This window comes from Hyalella azteca, unplaced genomic scaffold (genome assembly GCF_000764305.2).
Source record: "Hyalella azteca isolate HAZT.00-mixed unplaced genomic scaffold, Hazt_2.0.2 contig369, whole genome shotgun sequence".
Lineage (NCBI taxonomy): Eukaryota > Metazoa > Arthropoda > Malacostraca > Amphipoda > Hyalellidae > Hyalella > Hyalella azteca.
The window spans coordinates 59,573-81,461 of record NW_025930722.1 but is presented as its reverse complement, the minus strand read 5'-3'; the positions used below and the strand labels follow the sequence as shown (position 1 = coordinate 81,461).

General features: G+C 36.1%; 1 protein-coding gene across 1 annotated transcript; it reads right to left on the bottom strand.

Moving 5' to 3' along the window:
• Nucleotides 1–814: 814 nt before the first annotated feature.
• LOC108682058 (protein regulator of cytokinesis 1) lies at nucleotides 815–12,020 on the bottom strand. Its single transcript, XM_018171168.2, has 15 exons — nucleotides 11,881–12,020; nucleotides 11,265–11,391; nucleotides 10,763–10,861; nucleotides 10,202–10,351; nucleotides 9,213–9,326; nucleotides 7,605–7,760; nucleotides 7,179–7,343; nucleotides 6,612–6,753; nucleotides 6,073–6,164; nucleotides 5,197–5,328; nucleotides 4,521–4,679; nucleotides 3,952–4,324; nucleotides 3,590–3,678; nucleotides 3,077–3,172; nucleotides 815–2,864 (listed from the first exon to the last, which is right to left on the bottom strand). The coding sequence occupies exons 1-15, from the start codon at nucleotides 11,904–11,906 to the stop codon at nucleotides 2,718–2,720; spliced, it is 2,067 nt and encodes a 688-aa protein (XP_018026657.1). The 5' UTR covers nucleotides 11,907–12,020; the 3' UTR covers nucleotides 815–2,717.
• Between the last annotated feature and the right edge of the window lie 9,869 nt (nucleotides 12,021–21,889).

Genomic DNA, 21,889 nt, shown 5'->3' with positions numbered 1-21,889 from the left:
GACTGCTTAATTCAAAGCTAAATTTTAAGAACCTTGCCCACAATACAGTAGATCATTTAATCATATTTTTATAAATCGCTCAAACGGTAAGACGTTTTCTTCGTTAATTCTTCGAACTAAAGCCAGAAATATTCCATTAATTTTTGAAACATTTCAAATTCCGCGGTCATCAGAATTTTTCAGGCTCAATATTTTCTACACGATCTCAATGCATTGTTCTTAGCAAGCCTGATATAAAACATAGTCACACGATTCTCGGATGATAATTACGCGAGCATTTTATCCTCTTGCCGATATTCACGCTATAAAATATTGCGGTAACCGTTATTTGTTCAAGGCAATCAAGTACACTTGACCGAACACAGAACCGCGTGCGACGTCTACCAAGCTCGTATCATTCATATAATTCACATTCGTTCAATCATTACAACATAGGAGATAAGTTCTTCATACCATGAAATGTCTCCATTTGTTGATCCCAACAGATACTTTTATCTTGATTTCGTTTCACAGGCAGAGTTTGACTGGTTACTTATAATTCTGCACAAAACTAAGTGCAAAATTCTTTAGCATCGGTGGCTAACCGTTATTGATCTTCCGATCACTTACTAAGTATAGCAAATAAAAGACGATTTCTAACCAAATTCATTTTCAAAATATGCGGTGCGTGAACCTAATTTTTCAGCAGCAGGTATAGACAGGCTCTTATGATTAATCACAATAAATTAGAAACGAGCAAGACCCTTGCTACTGAAGCCTCGAGTCTAACCATTACGAGCGCAGACCAGCGCTAGAAGGTTAAATTATAAGTAACTTTCATGAAGGATTTTCGTAGCATCGTTTACTGTAATACAACAAAAAACTGATCATTCAAACATAACTAAATCTTATGCAAGCATTGTTATACTAATGTTAAGTAGTATGTACAGGATATTAATCATGATTAATATTCATTAACAGAATTCACGTTTGTAGAGGATGCGTGTTATACGATTAAAAAATCCGTACGTTAAATGGCCGATACTAAATACGAGTACCACATCAAGATTCCAAAATCATTTTGTTTCCGCGCTGTTTACTCACGACTGCGTTGTATTAATCGCTGCCTCAGAACATTGAGAAGCGTCCAGCATAACAAATGTGTCGGTCTTGCGCAGTCAATTACAAGGTCTTCGAGCAGTCAACGTTGCTCACGTCGCGGGCGAAGGCACAATGCTTTCCGTTCATGAACAAATATTAACTGAAAAGGTAGCGTGAACTCAACAGGAATGCTTACATAAAATCAGATGAATGCTTCAAGTAGAGCAACAATCCTCAGTCCGTAAATATGTGAGGGTTACCACCATTTATCAAATATGCTAAAGCCACATTGGAGTTGTAACAAGGGTAAAATACCTTCTAAGAACAGTTCTCATCAAACATATGTAGAACCTCAATGATAAACCGGTAAAAAGAAAAACAACAGATTGGGCTTTGAATAAGAAGGAAAAATTACCATTAAGAACAAACTCCGATATCAGGTTTTATTTTACAAAGGCCCAAATTTGAGAGTGCAAAGTTTTTAAATATTGCAGACAGTGCTCGTAGGAGTAGTGGTGAAATATCTCCGGTATTCCAAAAAATCGTTGTCTATTTCCCGCCAATGTATTTACTCTAATCATTTCTGCACAATATTTAACGGTTCGTATTTTTCAAGTTTGGCCAACTTTGCAGGATACTTGAGCGTACGCACATTGGAACTGCAATGCGCAACATATGGTCTGACAGAATCCGTAGTGGCATAAAGTACGAATACATTTCAATCAGCAACAAACTGAACGTCTCTTTTATAAAACAAGATTATCAAAATTTTTCCAGGCACGTAAAAAAATTTATTAATAGGTATGACGCCAATTCGATATAAGCATACAATTTGATTCGCTAAGTGCATTAACACGAAGGAAGACAAATAAAATTTTCTCATTTTACCTTTGTATCAAGTGAACAAGCTTTGGATCAGTAACCTTTTGAATAAAACTATCAACTGCTATTATTAGCTTCATGTCTATATCTTTTAAAAATCAAAAAATCTGAAACGTACAACGAAGAGTTAATTTTGTAAATAGCTTCCGGAACTTGAATTTAATGTATGCTAAAGAAACCAAGTAGCAGCCAAACCTCATCATTGAACATTGCAGCATACATCTCCTACATTTCAATGCAGCGTAAATATACATTTTCCAGAGATTTCCAAGGAAAATATATTTGAAATTAAATGGCAACGAATGCCAATTCCGTTTCTAGTCGATCTAAATCCTCTACACAAATCAATAATTGCCAATAGGCTTTCAATTCTGAATATCTAACCTGTTGAACGTAAGATTTTTTTTTTATAATCAAGATTCGTCGCTGAGGAACAAATTCTTTTCTGTGAATATTCCATTGGCAAACAAATATCAGTGGATGATCCGAGACTTATGAGTTGTGATTACCGTACTGGAAAAAATACCTTCATCAGAAAGTAAACGAAGAAATAGGAAAAAATCCCAGTAAGAAATAAAAGCGTCACAGGAAACTAAAATCTAAGAAATGCACTGTAAATGCTGATTACATCCAAAGTATGGACAAGACCAATTCTGGTGCCGCCAGCCCGAGACAAGTCAGTCACAAACTGAGATGGCGAATCTATTTATGCCGTAATCGTTGACGCTATGATAGAGCTTTAATACGAAACATCATCACTGGGACTGGTTGCCATTTGGATGTAAGAAGACATCGCGTGAGTGGAGGTCGGCATCAGGCAAAGCTGTTGGATTGTTCTCTTTATACAGCGGTTGGTCGACCGACGTGCTGTTCAGTTGATCCTGACTCGACCGAAGCTGGTGCTGCACACCAGAATATCAAAATTACCTATTGTCTACAAATTAAATTATTAATAAAACGTGGAAGAGCATCGCTCTCAATCAATATATATAACATTCAGTTCATTCAAAAGTCCTACAATTCACACATGAGGGCACTGTTGTGAGCGAAAACTACACCTATGGAATTTCAAAGAGTGAAAATTCCATTCAGGTTTCCTCTTAAGAAATCTCACCTCGAATTTAAGATAGTCCAGCGTCGCATCGGTAATGAGAACGTTGGGAACTTGCAGATTGAGCGGCCGCACCACTCGCGGCACGCTTTTTGCCAGCTGAAAATTGAAGTTACTTCATAATCATCAAACTTATTTATTTTGAGGCTGAGGGTTATTTTTGTTGCTTCAGCGACCCTGTTTAGTATTTAACTTCGGCACTGTCCTGCAATTCACCAGATCGCATTTCTAACGAAAACGATCCTGGAACATGAGAAGAATACCACTGACTTTTTAGAGCAAAAATTCAAACGGAGGTTTCTCGTTGTGCTTTGGACATTATTCGGCACTGCAATCCGTGTCCAAGCATGCTGTCATACTGTGGTACTCAAATTCAACTCAATTCAACGAATCAACAAGCATTAATATATAACCTATGCAACAACATAAACAAAATATAACATGTGACCCTATCAACTTCCAAACAGAATGAAGAACGATGAACACGTATATTACAGTACGGTCCATTTTACTCACGTGTTTCTCGGTTGTCATCACGTTGTTAAATCTTGCAGGGGATTTGAACATTTCCGAGGTGGTAGGAATTGACGCCTCTGGAGCAGCACCTGAAAAAAATTAAGAGAGAAACATTCAAACCTTATGACCTTATGACGAGTTTAGGACTTCGTAGTCCAAAGTCAAGCTGGTGCTCCGACTTCGAAACCTCATCATAAAGTATATCGTAAATCCGTTCAGAGTAAGAGGATGGTATAAATTAAGTAGATTGAAGGGAGGCTCAAAGTTTAGCTGGGTTTTCTACAGTACTGAATCCTTATCATTTAACGCGTGGTAGCGCGTTCAACCTTTAATCAAACAAGGCCTTATTTAAGCTTGCTAACCTGCATCATGAACACTTGGAGTGAGCATCAAGATCTTAGCTTTCTTCGTAGCAGATTCCTGGGCCTGCATCTCAGATTCTTCATCGTTTTCTGGAGCTTCTTCTAAGGTCAATACTCGCTTCCGCGACACCGGAGTAGCGTCGATATTTTTATCGTTGCCAGCACGGGAAGCAACAATGGGCTGACGAGCGGCGGCGAAAGCAGCGCCAGCAGCAGCACATTTAGAGCCACCAGCAGCTGGTTTAGATGGAAGAGGGAGCTTAGCAGCAGCTGGACGATGTCCGCTCACCGGAGTGCGCCGTGCACCAACAATTTTTGCCGCTGCTTGAGGAGGCGCTGAACTCTTGCTTGATTTACCAGATGAATTCATTTTCTGGAATATATATTAAGCTTTTTATGTATAGTAATCTGGGAAACAAAAATTTGCAGCCCCATGTTCAAAAACGATTTGAAATTAGAGGCGTTTTACAGCAAATAATATAATTGAATACTGAATAGTAAATTTTTGGCTAAAATAGTTGAACTAAACATTGATAAATAATTGAATTAAATATTTAAGTTATCCTTACCCTGGCATTTTTATCAAGTTGTCTTGCTTGCTCATGTTCGTCCCACTTCCTCTCGATGTATTCAGGCACCGTTTGGCCCAGCACCAGCGGGCTGGGCTGGTCCGCAGCCTCGTAGCGTGTATAGACCGCCCATAACTTCCCCTGTACTCGCGGCAACTCCTGTACAAATCAAGTACTTTTTCATTCACTTCCATCATGTCCCGTGAATGTTATTATTGGTTTAGAAACAATACTATCCAGCATTTCGAGGCTTAATGCTATCACAGTATACCTACTTCAGGACATCATTTTGTTCCTTCCATTTTACTAAATAATATTCCATTTCGCGTATGATCGTTAATTTTCAGCTGATGAGAAATTTCTGAGATGATTGGCTGACTCGTGTATACAGTTTTTCGGCAGTGTCGAAACAAATAATGAAGAACACTCGGTATTGTAGCTCTCATTCTAGCTAAGAACTGATTTGTAGTTAGCCTTAGAGGGTTGAGAAATAATTTTAAAACAGCCTCGGGCATTGAGGTATATTCATGCAGTCGGCGAGTGAATCAATGTAGGAATTATTCTCTAAATGATCAATGGATCATTTGAAATATTAAAATGATCAATAGATCATTTAGATTATATTTTATTAGGTATTATCTATAGATAATTGTGAACCAACTAAACGACAGCGTACCGCTTTAATTTTTTTCCTCTGCTTTTCTTCCTGCAAAAGAGAGCCGCCGCGTGTTTGGAACAACCGAGAAGGGTCCTTGGCCAGATTATCTAGACGCAGAAGATCTTCAAACTGGTGTTCGAATTCGGAAACCTGAAATTCACGTATATATATAATGGAGTAAAGTTAAATGGCGATTTGAATAAGAAGTCTAGAAGTATCACGCAAGGTAAACATAATTGCTTCTAATGACCTACTTAAGTAGAGTGACTTAAATTCTAGCGTATTTAATAGCAGCTAAGATATTTGGAAGTGAGCTCTGGCGTCAGCTCATCGGAGCTCAGGCAAATTGCTTTAGTTGATCACTAAATGACGGATATTCTAGTCCAAATTTTTAATAAAAGCAACTGGTGCTCCGCGTAGCATGGCCATAACTGTAGCATTTTGCAAAGCAACTCTCAGAACCGAGGCATCCAGCGGAGCATTCTCAGCAATCCTTAGCTCCGTAGTTGAAGCTTTGGCAAAGCAAGGGCATACGAGAACAATATATCCAAGATTCATCAGCGCTGTTGGATCACCACTTCAATGAGGATTGCACGTAGAAAAAAAGATGAAAACATAAGGTATAATGTCCATCAAAATACCGCGCATTTCCTTTTCCATCCAGCAAACATTAACAAACATTTCACAATCATTACAGTAGTATATGGCTCCTTATGAAGCAACACGACGTAGCTTAATGGTGACAGATTGGCTGCCTTGCTTTCACTTAGGGTGCTCCATTATGAGTCTTATGCACATTACTGGACTTCTTCCCAAGTGAGCATACAAGTTACAGCTATAAGTATTCATATACTCAAGAAATAACTATTAATTCATACTGTCTGTATTCCATACCAGTAGGAAGAGATCAGCATGTTCCTGTTGATAGCTCCGAAGTTTGTTCACCTCAGCCTCTAAGTTAAGAAGGTCCTGCTCAGTTGCCGGGTCTGGAAATATATCTTGTCTCTTAGAAGTGACAACCTAATTCAGCTACACTTATTTTTACTATGACAAAATGAAGTTTATTAAGGCCTAACAAATGCATCACGGAAACAATACAAAAATTTGCGGTGGTAAGCTTTATTTTTGATTATAACTTTGCCTATGCACGTGCAGGAACGATTGCATGACACAATAAGATCAGTAGAGAAGCTGGATTGATTGTTAACATTCTCAAGATTCACAAGATTAAATTCCGAAAAATACCTTCAGAGTCACGAAACGCAACGCTTATGCAATTATAAATGAACTAGCATGAATACTATTCAAAACATTGAACATTATAATAAGTAAATAACTGCTTTATTATCAGTTTTATTCTAAAGTTGTTCAGATCAAAGCGCCAAGTAATGAGAACACTCGGTAATTTGATAGAGAACAAGACATTTACTCACCCTCACAAGGTGGCAGAATACATTGATCTTCATGCAGGTAGCAGGCGTCCCACAGCTCCTTGAGTTGTCCCTCAAGTTTTTCCATAAACTTGCCAATATTGGCAAGCCTCAGCGCCTTCATCTGCTTCAGCTCCTTTTCCAACTGCAATACCGGTCATGGGTACACTAGGTATTTTCTACATCCCCCTCTAGGTTCAACACAAGCACCTTGATGTAATCAGAAAATTCTAGAAATATAACATATTTACAAGGAATTTCGGCAATATAATTGCATTCATAATGCAAAAAATAATGAATTCTGGAGATAACGGTGAAGGAAATAATATACGAGACCATGGTAGTAAATAATGCCTAATGAAAAATGAAATAATGCCTAATGAAACGACTTATTAAAATGTACAAGGGTAAGAATCCATAGGTAGCATAAGTTTATGGGAGGGTACCTCGAGATAGCATAGGTCCGTATTTTTGTAAATGTGTAGCTCAACACATGTCATTATAAGAAGCAAGCACTAAATGCACATATTAGGGGCGCCTTGGAAGACATCTGCAAACGCGGCGTCTCACACAAGCAATAGCGGAAGGCGTGTGTAAGGCGCAGTTGAGCATCACTGCCTCGCGGTGCGACTCCTCTGTGTCCAGGTCAGTCCAGAGCTGAGTGATGGCATCATGCAGCTCTTGCCACTTCACCAGGCACTCTGACACGCGGAATTCAAGATCGCTCTGCTTACTCTGCCATAAAATATTTAGTATTACTCTATGAACAAAACATTACATTGTCGTACTTTCTTGGATAATGTTCTAAATTTATAGCAGCACATCGTTGTCATAATATAGCTTATGACTTCACAGAGACAGATTCAGATTCAGATCTTCCATAACTATTTTTTTTTTTTGTAAAATAATTTGCATAAATGGTAAAAATACGAGTTAGATCTTTAGCACAGGTTTTAGAGGAAAACAAGTTAGTATTTTTAAAGGACGATCATTAACCCTGAGCGTATGCAGATCCTGATCAGTGAGGCACAAGTCCTCGTCCTGGTCGTCCTGGAAGCTGTTGATGGCCTCCTCCTGTGTTGCCTCCTCCAGCTGCACTGCCAGCCGCAGGATTGAGCGCTTCAGCTGCAGGAACTCCTGCTTACGCTTCTCCTGAAACACCAGACACAAGCAGGTGTGACACAAGTCTTGCAACAAGTGTTCGCTAATGACAAGAAGCAGCCAGATTACGAGAACTCTTGCGTGCCGCACACCTTCCACCACACACAAGTGTGTGTGGTGGAAAATCAATAAATAGATACTTACTCAGGTTTTGTCTATAATTCTGATAAAAAAAACATTAAAAATAACTAAAACTTCAAGTCAAATAGTATTTACAGTAAGACATTTCATTGCAGTTATGAATCATCTAAAATATGAAAACCTGAAATACTACTGTGACAAATTTGAAGCTTCTAAGAAAGCTTCATCCCGTTTCTAACAGCTTATTTTTTAACAATTAACATGCTACTCATGTTTGATGTTTTTCAAGGTAACAAATGAACAAATGATATCACACAAATTTAACATCACTAGGTACTTATCAAGATAGTGGATAAAGATCTCCAATTTAAACCTTCCATATTGGTGACAATAAAAGAAAATACTCAATTAATACAGTGGGGGGAAATAAATATTCGTACACTTGAAAAATCGTATTTTAATGTCTGTAAGTACACAAACTGAACAGGAGAAGTGATTTATATTATGTATAGAGGCGCATTGTATTCAAAAATAGCATCAATAGAAATTAAATCCCAATGCAACAAAAATTAATGCAACATGTTAACTTCTTCGGGTTGAGATTTAATTTCTTTTGATAGTATTTTTGAATACTATGCGTCTCTATACATAATTTAAATCACTTTTCCTGTTAAGTTTGTGTACTTACATACATTAAAATACGATTTTTCAAGTGTACGAATATTTATTTCCCCCCACTGTATATCAGCAAGATGCACATATTTTAATGAACCAAACATTAATGACTTTACTAGTGTTTTAGTATCATGTTAATCTCAAATAATATCAAAATCATTAACACAAAACACCAATCATAATCAAGCACTCTAAAACTTTAGACAGCTAGTAAAACCTAATGACTAAAGCTCCATAACAGAAATCAATAGTTGCATCACATTCAGAAACTCTGCAAAAGCTTCAACAAACTGACAATAAAACCTGTGTTTCCGTTAAGTCTCGTGCTGTTTTTTTTTTATTGCTAATACTCCACACTTTTTCCAAGATCTGTGGCAGCCCAACCTGTCATAGGTACTGCAAAACAAGCTCTACAATTTTTCAAATTTGTACCTTTTCAAATGTATGGAATGAAGAGTATTTTTACCACTATTAGATCATCATATTATTTTTGGTCCCAATAATAATTTTCATGCCATGAATCAGCACTCTGTGTCGCAGATGTCACAACCCTTGAGCTCTTAGGCATGCCATGGTTTTGAGTCAAATGAATTTCTTATAGAGGACCGAATTACTTGTTTTCTATAATGCAAGTGAACTGTGCAGAATTATGATAAGCAAGACGTTGTTGGAGTAAGATTAGGATACCTTCAAGTTCTCTAGAGAGCGGATGTGGTGCTGGAAAGAAGCCAACTCTTCTTTGGAGGGCACAGGAGGAGGTTCGGGTGTCATTTCTCCTTCACCAAGCAGCTCACACAACACCTGAGGTTAAAAAAATTTAGGTAACTCAGTACTCACTGCAGTTAGTGACAGAAAATGCATTTTCTCGTCGATGAAAACGTGAAGTCATGGATGGACAGACAGACAGACAGAGACAGACGGATGAACATGACGAGTATAATAATGCCTTTTTTCCATAAATGATAAAATTGTGCTATAAACCACGTTCAAGTCAACATGTGGACATTCAGTTTTAATATTTAAAGGTTATCAATATCTATACTGTAAGGCGAGACTTTGCACACAGGCTGCTGACATCAGCTAAGCTCCATTTGTAATGTTATGTGAGCCAAGACCTTCAGTCTTTGGCAGAGAATGATATACATTAAAGCTCTTACTCCAACTTGTATTCTAAACTGTTCAACTGTTTGAATAAGAACTCCGTTAATCATAACACTGTGCTTTTTTATCCCTTATGATCATTAGTATCAGTTAGGATAATAAAAAACTTAACCCCGAGTTAATTATGGGGTCAATAACTATTCTGCATACAGGTATGTATAGTTGAGGGTTATGACAGAAAGCACAACCCAGTAACACAGTTTAAATCAGTACAGTATGACAACAAACACTGTCATTTCTAGAAAGCTGTCTAATATTATCGCTACCATTGTTGCTTTTGAAGGCCTGAGAGCAATAAAGTCATAACATAAACAATCTTCTTTGGTCTTTCATTCAGCCTTTATTTCATGATAACAAATTTTGATAATTATTACTAATAATAGTATATATAGAACAAATATGGTATGACATTTTACAACAATAATAATTCTAGTACCTAGTTAGTAATAATTTAATTTTTACTCAAATATATGTAGGAATAAGAAATAGTTTGTACAATTAAGAATGCTACCTACCGATTGTTTGTGCATGAGCTGCTGGCGAGCGTCTATTCTCTCTTGTCTTGCATCACTGATTGCCTGAAGTTGTTCCTGTAAAGTCTTCAGCAACTCAAAGGGTACGAGACCTTTAGCTGGAGATAGGGGGTGAATGTCTGTTGGCAGATCCTGTTGGCACAGATAACATTATAATAACAGCTTAAATAGTTGAAAATAAAATGCATATAATGATAAAAACTAATAAATTAAAGAAAAATAAAGAAAAACCAGATCAAGACATAATGGTGAATCTAGGAATCAATTATCCACACTCCAAAATGAAATAATTGAGGTTTTTAAAAATTGCAGAATTTCAATAAATCACCCATGATTTTTATGCATTGCACATAACAGAAGATAAGTAAATACCGGTATATGATAAGTGATAAAGCTCTTAGCTCAGGTTAATAAGAAGCACCAAAGTTGCTACCTACTAAATATAATTTATATTCATTAGGTACCAAAAATCGTCCCATTAATCAAAGACATAGGTATTGAAATGTACCTATACTGTATATCTTTCAGAAACCAGTTACATACCCTGCAGGCAACCAAGATGCTGTTAGATACAGACTTGATTTCCTCCATGAGCCTCTCCCTTGCTTCTTCTTCATATGTGATAATGTCATTGCCAACTTTCTGTGGGTTATAAATAACCATCAGATGCTGCATAGTGCCACCAATTGATTATTTTTAACTCCATGCAGACATCAAATTTGAATGCAAGAAAAATTTGCTCTAAAGTTACATGATATCGACAAAGATCTACTTTCTGCTTTGGAAACTCCTCTTTGTGATTGGAAACTAAAACAATATTATAATCAATTAATGTGTGAAATGAATGCAGTGCTTTTTCTTGCATGGTTATAAACAAAAATGCAAAGCTGCTAAATCAATTAACTGACAAAACTTGAATAATGCATGATATCTCTACATGGAATTTTTCTATGTCAGAAAATAGTAAAATGGATTCCAAGAAACAGGAAGCTTGGCATGAAAATGTTTTCATGCTTGGTCCTGTCAGCATGAGCAGGAGACTCACGGTGAAATTGTCACAGAGGATTTGTAAGCGCTGATATTGCTTTGTGGGGCTTAGTCCAATAGCTTGCCATATATGGCTCAGCTTGTCAAATGTCTTGTCCAATGATGTAGTGACAGATTGCTTATATCTGAAAGATAATGGGTGAGATTGATTACAATGAATTCATCTAACTTCAGTTTAAGAAAATTAGTAAATTTTATTTAAAACTTCTATTCCCATATAATTGTAGTTAAAATAAGAAATCTTGCTCTTGAGAAATCTTGCTCTTGCAGAAGAACCATAATGCAACTTGATTAGAAATAAATTTTCTGAGAGAACAATATAATAAGCATTTAACATTCTCATCTTTAAATTACAAAATCAAATTTTATGATATTTTAAACTGAAAAGTTTTAATTTAATTCAATAAAGACCATATATTTAGTTTTTAGCTATTTTAAATTTTCATTAACAAGTTGAAAACCCTATTAAATAATTATCAAGACAATTCTCACATTTAAAAAAAAATACAAAACAGTCATTTAAACAATCAATAAATGCAGGTTTATAGGCAGAACAATTAGATACAAAAATTTTTTCTTAGTTTTAATGAATAACTCGAATAGAGGAGCCATACCTTGTCATATCCACAGCGTACTCCATGGCTGGGAAAATTAGTGATGCCGCAGATAATACAACTTGTTAGCTTTTAAAGCCTATTCATTCAGAAACATTCACTTGTATTATTCCTTGTCTATTGAATGGATGAATAAAATTACACACAGATTAGATGCAACAAAGTTGGTTTAAATCTTGAGAAGGTGAGAAAATTAGTAATTTGCATTTCTAATTTACTTTTTAAATACAAAACTTCAAAATATACGTTTAAAAATTACTTTTTAAAGACAACACTTCCAAAGAATCCAGTATCTCCAATCTTACAGATGTACAATGAATTTCTAATCTAATTTTTGAAAATTAAAAAAATTACCTTTTCAATTTTTTAAATATATATAAAATTTTTTTAATATATACATTTTTTTCAAAATTATTTATTCTGTCAATTGAATTAGACAGGTAAAAGTGTGTCAAATATCAGTTATAAGATTTGTAGCTGACGAAATTATTTTTTCAATTTTTTTAATATTGAAAAAAAAAATTTTTTTTAATTTCTAAAATCATTTATTTTGACATTTGATTCATGCATTGTCTCCAACTTTACACAAGTTGGCAAAATTTCAGATCGATAGGATAAGTAGAAGTGTATTAAATTTTGATTACAAGATTTGTAGCAGACAGACAGACAAACAGACAGACAAACAAGAAGTGAAGTTAAAGAGAAGTGTTGTAAAAGGGGCCAGTGTCTCCAATGTTACACATGCACAATGAATTTCTCATTTTATTTTTAAAAGTTTAAAAAAATTATCTTCTCATTTTATTAACATTTAAAAAAATTTAAAATCTATTCTGTCAATTGACAATAAATTTTGCATTGTCCCCAACTTTAAGCAAGTCGACAAAATTTCAGATCGATTGGACAGTTAGAAGTGTGTTAGATATTGATTAGAAGATTTGTAGCAGACAAACCTACAAGCAAACAAACTAACAAGAAGTGAAGTTAAAGAATAGTGTTGTAAAAATGAACTAATTCTAAAAAATCTCTGGTCTGCTTCAAATCTCAATGCTCAATGCCAGTCAATAGTAATCTTGTCATTTGTCAATTAGTATCATGTCCTGCTCCCCTGCTTCTTAGCTATTATGTGGTGATCTAACTCTACAAATCATAAATTTGTAATTCTGACCATTATTATACCATTTTTATTGATGAATGGCAAGTTTAGTCACTTAAGAAGTTGAGTGCAGACTGTGCAGGCCGTGCAAAATCCAGCCGAGACTGGATTTTTTGGAGCCATGGTTTTATGGGTTTGCCAGCTGTGGTTTTATGGGTTTGCCAGCCCTGATTCCATTTCTTGGAGCTATAAATTCTATTTCTTTAAGCCATAAATTCCATATCTCAACCATGAAAAGCCACTTCTGAGCCGCAAACTTATTGTCAAAGTCACATCAGGGCCAGAAAATTCCTACTTTTTCTTGAAATTTGGATCTCTAATATCATATAATTTTAGTAGGTGTGAAATCTGGCATGTACCTATTTGTGTTTCAATGAAAAAAAATCACGGCTTGCACTTGCCAAACATGTCATTTCATAAAATTTTAAACTTCCGCAATTATGGCAAAATCCATGGTACTTCAACGCTACCGCCACAATATCCTGCAGAAAGTAATAACAACAAGTCAACCCAAGATGTTCCCTTGAAGATCGTTTAGCTACAGTCACATCAGAGGTTCAGAGCGGACAGAACTCAGAATGCATTATCATGTGTTTGGTTGCCACTTAAGTGAACACAAAAGTTAGTTTTGCTGTTCAACTGTTTTTTGCATAAAATTAGAGATTTTGGGTAATATGTGCATAATCCAAAAACTTTGTAAATAAGCTTGCTGCTTGTAAATGGCTTTCTATGGCCGGGATATGTAATCATGGCTGGCAAGTCTATAAAACCAGGGCTCAAAAAATTTAGTCGTGGCTTGCCATGTAGATATATTCCATGCCTGGTTTCTTGCACCAGCAGTCCGGCAGTGCTGCCAGTGCACGTGTTAAGGTGTCATCCCAAATGTCTAATTCTACCCTAAAAACAGTCCTATTGTACAGCAACACTAGCATTTGTCTTCACCTAAGTGACACCTGAACAGCTGAACTGGCTGTGGCTGAACATGTGATAATGCAGTCTGACCAGTGACCGCTCTGATGCAATCTTCAACTAGTTCAAGTGCATGGAGTGACTGTAATGAGCAGTGGATGGAGTGACTGTAACTTCAAGGAAATGTTTTGGGTTGACTTGTATTTATAACCAATTTACCAGCTGCAGGATATTTTGGTGGAAGCATTGATTTGAAGTAATGCGGATAATGGAAGTTAAAAATATAATGAAACAACATGTTTGCAAAGTGCAAACTGCGATTTTTTTAATGAAACAAAAATACATGACATTAGAGCCACAAGATTTCATACCTACTGAAATTATATATTAGAACCGTGATATTTCAGAAAAAAATAGGACTTTTCCTGACTTGAGAGCTGAGACTGTGCAGTAGCTACTGAATGACGAGTGACTAACGACTGATGCCAGTTAGGTGTCATTGGCGAAACCAAACTAAATACTTAAATCAAGTCTGAACTTCTGAACCTAAAAATCTCAAACCATGGTACCACCATAGTCAGAGGTGGGCAGTAGCACGCTACATGTAGCGGCCACTACATTTTCACTAGCGGTAGCGGAGCTACATTCAAGGCAATGCAGCAGTAGCGGCGGAAGCGGCACTACATTTAAGGCAATGTAGCAGTAGCGGTAGCGCCTGCTACATATCTAAGTAGCAATATGAGGCTTTGCCGCTACAGCACTACCACTACATTTATAGATAAAGCCTTTAAATTTCATTTAATAGTATAAAATATTTAAAAACCAGCATGATACATACATAATATAAATTACAGAATAAAACTGTACGAACAATTTTGGTGTAATGTTGTCAACCTCAGCCTGTTACTAGTGTCAACTGTCAACACATAGTGACAAAGCAGAAAGTTTTTTAGAGTTAGACTTTCCCTCAAGTTCATTTTTGAGTCCTATTAGTAGACCAGTAAAGTACCTATCATGGATACCATCAGTATCATACTCAAGAAATTACAGCAATTCCTTGATTAGCACGGTTTTGAATACCGCGGTTTTGATTAACGCGGAAAAAAAATTTGCGACCTACCCTTAATCTACGCGGTGCCAGTTTTGATTAGCGCGACTTTTTTTTCATAAAGCATCATTTTCCCGCCTCTAGCCAGAGGTGTTATGTTCGTAACAAAAGTGTTACTTTTTTCTTATTAGATTTTATGTTGTTACTTTTGTTACGACTTTTGGAAAAATTTGCCAAATGTTGTTACTTTATGAATTTCAGCCAATAATTCTTTAGATAAGGTCCCGTTCCGTAGGCACTCGTGCTGACTACAGAGTCGGTTTAACCGCGCCTTGTCTCGTTCATAACTCGAATGATCGAGTTCGGTAACGTTCGCCGGTAAGTGCGCCATGCCCGTGCTCTAGCCCTTTAAGCCCTGGTGTGACGAATTCGTCACACAGAAAATAAAAGCTTCTACCGAGAGTAATTACATGTTTGGAGTTTAGCCGCAAGTGTGTCGGTAGCGTCACATGTTGTGAACTCGTTCGAACGAAGTTCGATGGAGTAGGCGCGCCGCTACTGCCAGTACAACACAAAGACTGCGCGTGATCTGAAAAGTAATTCAGATTGTTTTTTCACTTTTGAAACATAATTCAGTGCGTAAAGGGCTAGTTACTCGTTAGCCTTCAACTGGTCAAGATCGCTGCCATATCTACTGCTCACTTTTATCAAACTACATAATTTTCCTTTCCTTTGCTATTTTTGAGGATTCATTATAATTATTCCCATATATTCTTAAGTTTGATTAGCGCGGTTTTGCTTAACACGGTAAAACTCGGGGATTTATTAACCGCGTTAATCAAGGGATTGCTGTAGTTAAAATCTTGAGCAAATGAGGAAATCAAAAATGAACTGATTCTAAAAAAGCTCTGGACCTCTGGTTTGCCAATATGTGTCAACATGTTAGTTGTTACTTTTTAAGTTGTTACCAGACACCCACACTCAGGATGATGTATGTTTTCGGTGAATTTTCCCGAGCATTTTCACTTTTTTAAGCTATTGCTGTGCACAGTTGGTGCAATGTAATGAAAATTGATTCTCTTCGCGCACATGTTCGCGCAATCCCGGCCATCAATTCTACGTCGCGCTGCCGCGCACGAGCAGTTTGTGGAGGAACAGACATAATACTCACATTACTCAGTACAGTATGCCTTTAATTATCTTTCAATAATATATGATTTTTCTTGATACGGAAATTCGGTGAATGAGAAATCTAGAACTTTATTTTAGAAGAAATTTTCTCCAAAGTCATATGGCAACACTGAACACCGTCTGTTTACATTTCGTATGTATAATAGCCGCAGTTTACGATTACCGTACATTCTGTATCCGACAAGGCGGACAAGCGGAAGAGTCAGAAGTAACTGGACATGTCTTACATTTTATTATTGTCAGTTCGACTCGCGTAGTCAATATACTTGCGTATATTGTTGACTAAAATAGTAGAACAATTTTAGCTTTCAAAAGTATGGCGCACGTCGCATTTTTTTACCAGCATAGTACGGCGCACCGCGCAGGTCGTTAAAATGACAAAATAAATTCCCGCGCACCTGGCACATCTTCCTGACCATGGCCAAACACCAGTTAGGCAGTTACCACTTACAGGTATTTTTTCATGTTTCAGTTTGCTTAAAGTTATTTTTACACAGTTATTTTTATGTTTCACCTTCCCTACATGGATGTCTACTTTAATCTACCAATCTCAAAAATAATCCACATATATATATACAAATAAAAGACTGATTTTTATATATGTGGATCATTTTTTAGATTGGTAATGGTAGATTAAAGAAAACATCCATGTAGGGAAGGTAAAACATAAAAATAACTAACTTTTATTTACTGTATCAGTGTATGTGTATCTAACCCATGTCCCGTGTCCCGTACTAGTTAAGTAGTTCTAGTTCAGTTAGGTTAATTGCAATAAAGCTGCATTGATATGTTTTGAAAATGTTTTATTATTATTAAATGCTTATGAGTAAATCCCAATAGCAGAACAATAAATATTTAGAGATTTCTAATAATTTTGGCCATTGTAGTGCCATAGCGGCACTACATTTTACTGTAGCGGTAGCGGTAGTGCTTGCTGCAATCTAGTGGGTGCCTAAGTGGAAAAAACGCGACTTCAGATGGACTAGTACACCTGTTAATGAATTCCGCAGGGGGCTTAGGCTGCAAAAAATTAGCACTAATTCCGCAGGATGCACAAAATTGATAATGAATTCAAGTCGAATTCTGCAGTGCAATCAGAAAAGTGAAATCTGCACGAAGTTCGAAGCCAGAAAATGCGGAAGCCAGACGCGCGATTGAACAGAAGCTACTGGACCAGGAGCAACGTTCAAGTTCGTCGAACCACTCGACCGTTGTATTGATTGAGAAACAAATATGACGTGAACGCAATTGTGAACGTGATGTATGAATACCGCCTTTCGGCTCACCAACACCAAGTACGAAAGTAATGAGACAACTAAGCAAGTCAGCAACCTAGCTGTTGAGTGAGTTGACATCCTGATTTGCTAATGTGTGGTGTGCAGTGTACTCTATTACTGTTGTGGGGTTGCCTTTATGATATAACACATCTTTGAATTGTTCAAGCACCATAACCAATGGTGAGTTGAACTGGTTTTCATTCCTTTGCAACTAAATAATGTATGTTTGATATAATATAATGTATTTTTCTATAGTAAATACGAGCGGGAACTTTGGTGAGGCTCTCAACTCAAGTCAGACATAGAACATTACTCATTACTGCACTGACACCGTGACACGTGTCGGCTGTCAGTGTCTTCCAATGTTTATTTAAATTTTCGAACATTGCTTCAAAAAAACCAAGGACTAATCCATCTTCTTCAGTATGAATTTCTTAGTTTTTCAGTATTCTGCGCAGAGTATTATATCTCAGTTTTCTTGCATTAACCACGAGAAACGCAAATGTTTGCTTGTATACAAATGATCTCTTAAAACATTGAATGAGATTTCCCAATCAATCTTCATACTCTCAATGTCACCAACTTTGTTACAGGCAACAACACATTTTGTCTGCAGCCTTCGTAAGTATTAAGTTACGATCTATTTTGATAACAAAACTAAGCCAGAATTTTCTGGCATGATAGAAAAAGCATTTTAGTTATTGTGTGGCAATCAAACTCTACAAATCGTAGTCTGGACCAATATTTAATGGCTTATATTGACGAGCGGCAAGTCAGGTGCTGTAACTGCTTAACGGTGACTGATGTGGCTCAGTGGCAGTGTCATTGACGATAAATTTATTATAATTTCAATCATTTTATTGGAGACTTTACATGCAAACTACAGTCTTACATGCAAATGTTTTAACTAGTTATCTATTTTTTTCTCAACAAGATGGCTAATACTCGATGTTACCGGGAGGCCTCTACCATATTTTTCACCCAACCATCTGCTCTCTATATATGAATTATTGTTGGATTATTGTTTTCTTATTAATTATTGTTGAATGTATGTTTTCTTTCTATTCTTTTCAGCCTGTAAATTAATTCTATTTGTTACAACTTGGTAAATTATTGTGATAATGATTGGAGGACCATGCAAGTGCAGTTACTGATCCCTAAATTGACGAGTCATTAAGTGGAACTGCCACAAGTGGTTGGTGAGTCTAGTTAGGTGTGATCTTTTAATTCCAAAGATGTTTGTAAGTGTCCTACAAGTTTACTACCTCCTAATCTGATTAATTAGCTTTTTTGTGTAATCTAATCTAATGTTTATTGAATTTCTTATGTCAACTGTCTTCTTGCAATTTATTCTTGAATGCTTTGCTTTTGTGTATTTATCGTGATAAGTTTGCAACTTTGACAAATTACTTGAGCGGTTTTTCTTGGTTCTAGTTTTAGCTTATCTTTGCAAATGTTTTACTGATTTCACTCCCAACATTATGTTTGTCTGTTTTGTTTTCATATTTCTTGCTTGCTGCACACAACCAGCTTGCCATCAGGGTTGGTGATTTTTTTTATTTTTTTTTAAATCAAAAAAATCAAAAATCAATGATTTTTTTTTATTTTTTCATGATTTTTTTTTTATTTATTTGATTTTTTTGATTTTTTCAACTTTTTTGTCTTTTTGAAGTGTTATTTTTTATGTTGCAATTAGCCTACTAACAATAACAGTATATGGATCATGATGGATGACTAATAAGGGCACTTATTGCCTTCAATAATGGCCAACAGGCCAAGGTGGTGTTTACCACTTAGGGATTTTTGGGTAAACAATTATTGGTAAGTCTATTCATTAGCTTTGTAAAGTTTGTATGGAGCAAGGTAATGAGCTAGATATTGACCATTTAACTGGCTTCAATATACAAAAACACTTCAGGAATGCAGATCTTCTAGACATTGAAGAGTCACATAACAGATAGGTAGCTGATAGCACAGTGCACAGCACTATCAATAGATCTACTAGTTTTATGTCCTATAAATCTACCAGACTCTACCCTCTATACACACCTACTAGTAGTGACTGAGTGACTGACTGCACTGTTCCCATTTAATTCAGACCAATAAACCATAAACTGAACATAACCAAACAAACCTCATACGACTTGAAACGAGACTTGAGTTATGAGAAAATCTAATACTGTTTGAAATAAACATGTGCACAATTCAAATATTTTATATCCATTCACTGCATTTAAATATTTTATATATAGTCTTATAATTGTAATTGTCTTGTTTCTAGTTTTAAATTCACATATTTAAAGATTGAAATTAAATATTTCAATTAGAATAGGTACTCATATTAGAGTGGAAATTCTTTCTAATTGCCTATAAGGTCAATACAATCTCAACCTCTCAGTATACAGGGAGTGGGAGAACTGATTGAGCAGTTTTGAGGGAAAATAAAAGAGTAATGGAGGTACATAAAGAAGGAAGTTTATTTTCCTAGAGATAGAGATAGCATAACATATCATTTAGAATAATTATGTTTTGAAAATAATATCTGGAAGATGGGGGCCGTTAGCAGCAACACACTGTTGGAGTCGTTCTCAGAGGAGGGAGTAACCGTAACGGTGAATTCCGATCGCTATGCTGCAATGTTGCAAAATTTCTTGCAGCCCATGGACAAAAACATTGTTGAAAATGAAGCATTGGGAGACGTGTGGTTCCAGCAGGATGGGACTACAGCTCACACAGCCTGAATGTCACTCAATGTTTTGAAACACATGTTCCCAGACTCTGAGGGGTGATTTACAGTGGCCTGCAAGGTCACCCGATTTGAGCATTTGCGATTTCTTTCTTTGGAGACATCTAAAAGAAAGGGGTTCAGAAGTCGCCCTCACACCCTACCACAGCTAAGGGAACGGATTATTGCAGCAGAGGTTATGGCCATACCTCGCCATATGTGTGAACGTGCTGTAGGAAACTTCCGAGAACGACTCCCAACAGTGTGACGCTGTTAACAAACCCCATCTTCCTGATATTGTTTTCAAAACATAAGATTTTAAATGGAACAATATAATATTTTGAATGGTATGTTATGCTAATCTCAAGGAAAATACACTTTCTTCTTTATGTATCTCCATTACTCTTTTATTTTGCCTCAAAACTGTTCAATCAGTTCTGCCCCACCCTGTATAAGCTAGCTAACACATTTAAATTGTATATATATAACAAATATGGTAGTCAAATAGTTAAAGACTACTTATAGCCTTATAAGAATTAGCTAAGCTGCTACCTGCGTACAATTTATTGTACACTTGATGCCTCTGTACCAAAAACATTCAATTTATTGGAACCTAATACACACTAAAGGCAACAAGTTTATATACCAATTTGTCATTTATTGTACATTTATACTAAACCATGAATAACAATACCTCAATATAAATTAAAGACTGCCACTCAATATATTTAAATATATGAAAAAATCAAATAAATCAAAAAAAAATAAAAAAAAAATAATAAAATCATGATTTTTTAATAAAAAAAATCAAGTGATTTAATCACATGATTTAATCATTTTGATTTAATCATTGCCAACCCTGCTTGCCATCAATTAAGAATCTATTTTAAGTATTTATTGCATCAGTTTTAACATTCAATTTCCCTTCAGGCTTAGTATTATTATCTTGTTGGACAGGTTATTGATTTTTGTTCTCTTTATTTTTCAGTTCATCAATGATGGAATATGTGTAACCCTGTCCGTGCTCCCTTCCCCTATCCCTAATCATAACTCCTGAATGCAGTTAAACTTATTCACTCATTACATTGTCACTGTATTTTTACTTCAATTTAAGAGTTAAGACACCAGTCTTTCATTCGCCTTTAACATACTAGCGAAGGGTTGTTGCCAAACAAAACTCAAAGTAGGTAACACGGTTACCTCACCCGCAACGTGAGACATCCACCCGGCAACATCGAGGCATCTATTTTTGGCAAGAAATTCACTTATGTGGACGTCATTAAATGCCGCATTAATTTTTTTTTTGTTTAATAATGAATCATTTTATCCATGACATACCAGAGATATGTCTAGATTGAATCAATGGGGCACAAAAGCTTAGTATACATTTATTTTGCTTAGTATTACTTCTGCTTTAATATATCATTGCACGCTGCATGTACACGCTTCCAAGGTGGTATTGCTACGCGAGCAAATGTGTAGCCTTATATTTATTTTTTTTATCTTTTGCGTTCCTTTCCGCCGGTATAAGTTACCCCATTTTACGGTACAGTACTGTATCTCCCATCAAATTGCAATAGAGCATGTCATGATTGAGTTGTAAGATTCTTAATTTATTCAATATATGTTGACCCAGACCTACAGGTTTTTTACAATGAGTAAGAATTTGATCTCAGAGTGTAAAATATGACAATTTTTCATGATAT

Coding starts and splice junctions, on each gene's coding strand:
- LOC108682058 (XM_018171168.2), bottom strand. CDS start 11,906: ATGGAGTACGCTGTGGATATGACAAG. Junction 10,862..11,264: donor TCCTCTGTGACAATTTCACC/GTGAGTCTCCTG, acceptor TATAACCCACAG/AAAGTTGGCAATGACATTAT. Junction 4,325..4,520: donor AACTTGATAAAAATGCCAGG/GTAAGGATAACT, acceptor TATATATTCCAG/AAAATGAATTCATCTGGTAA.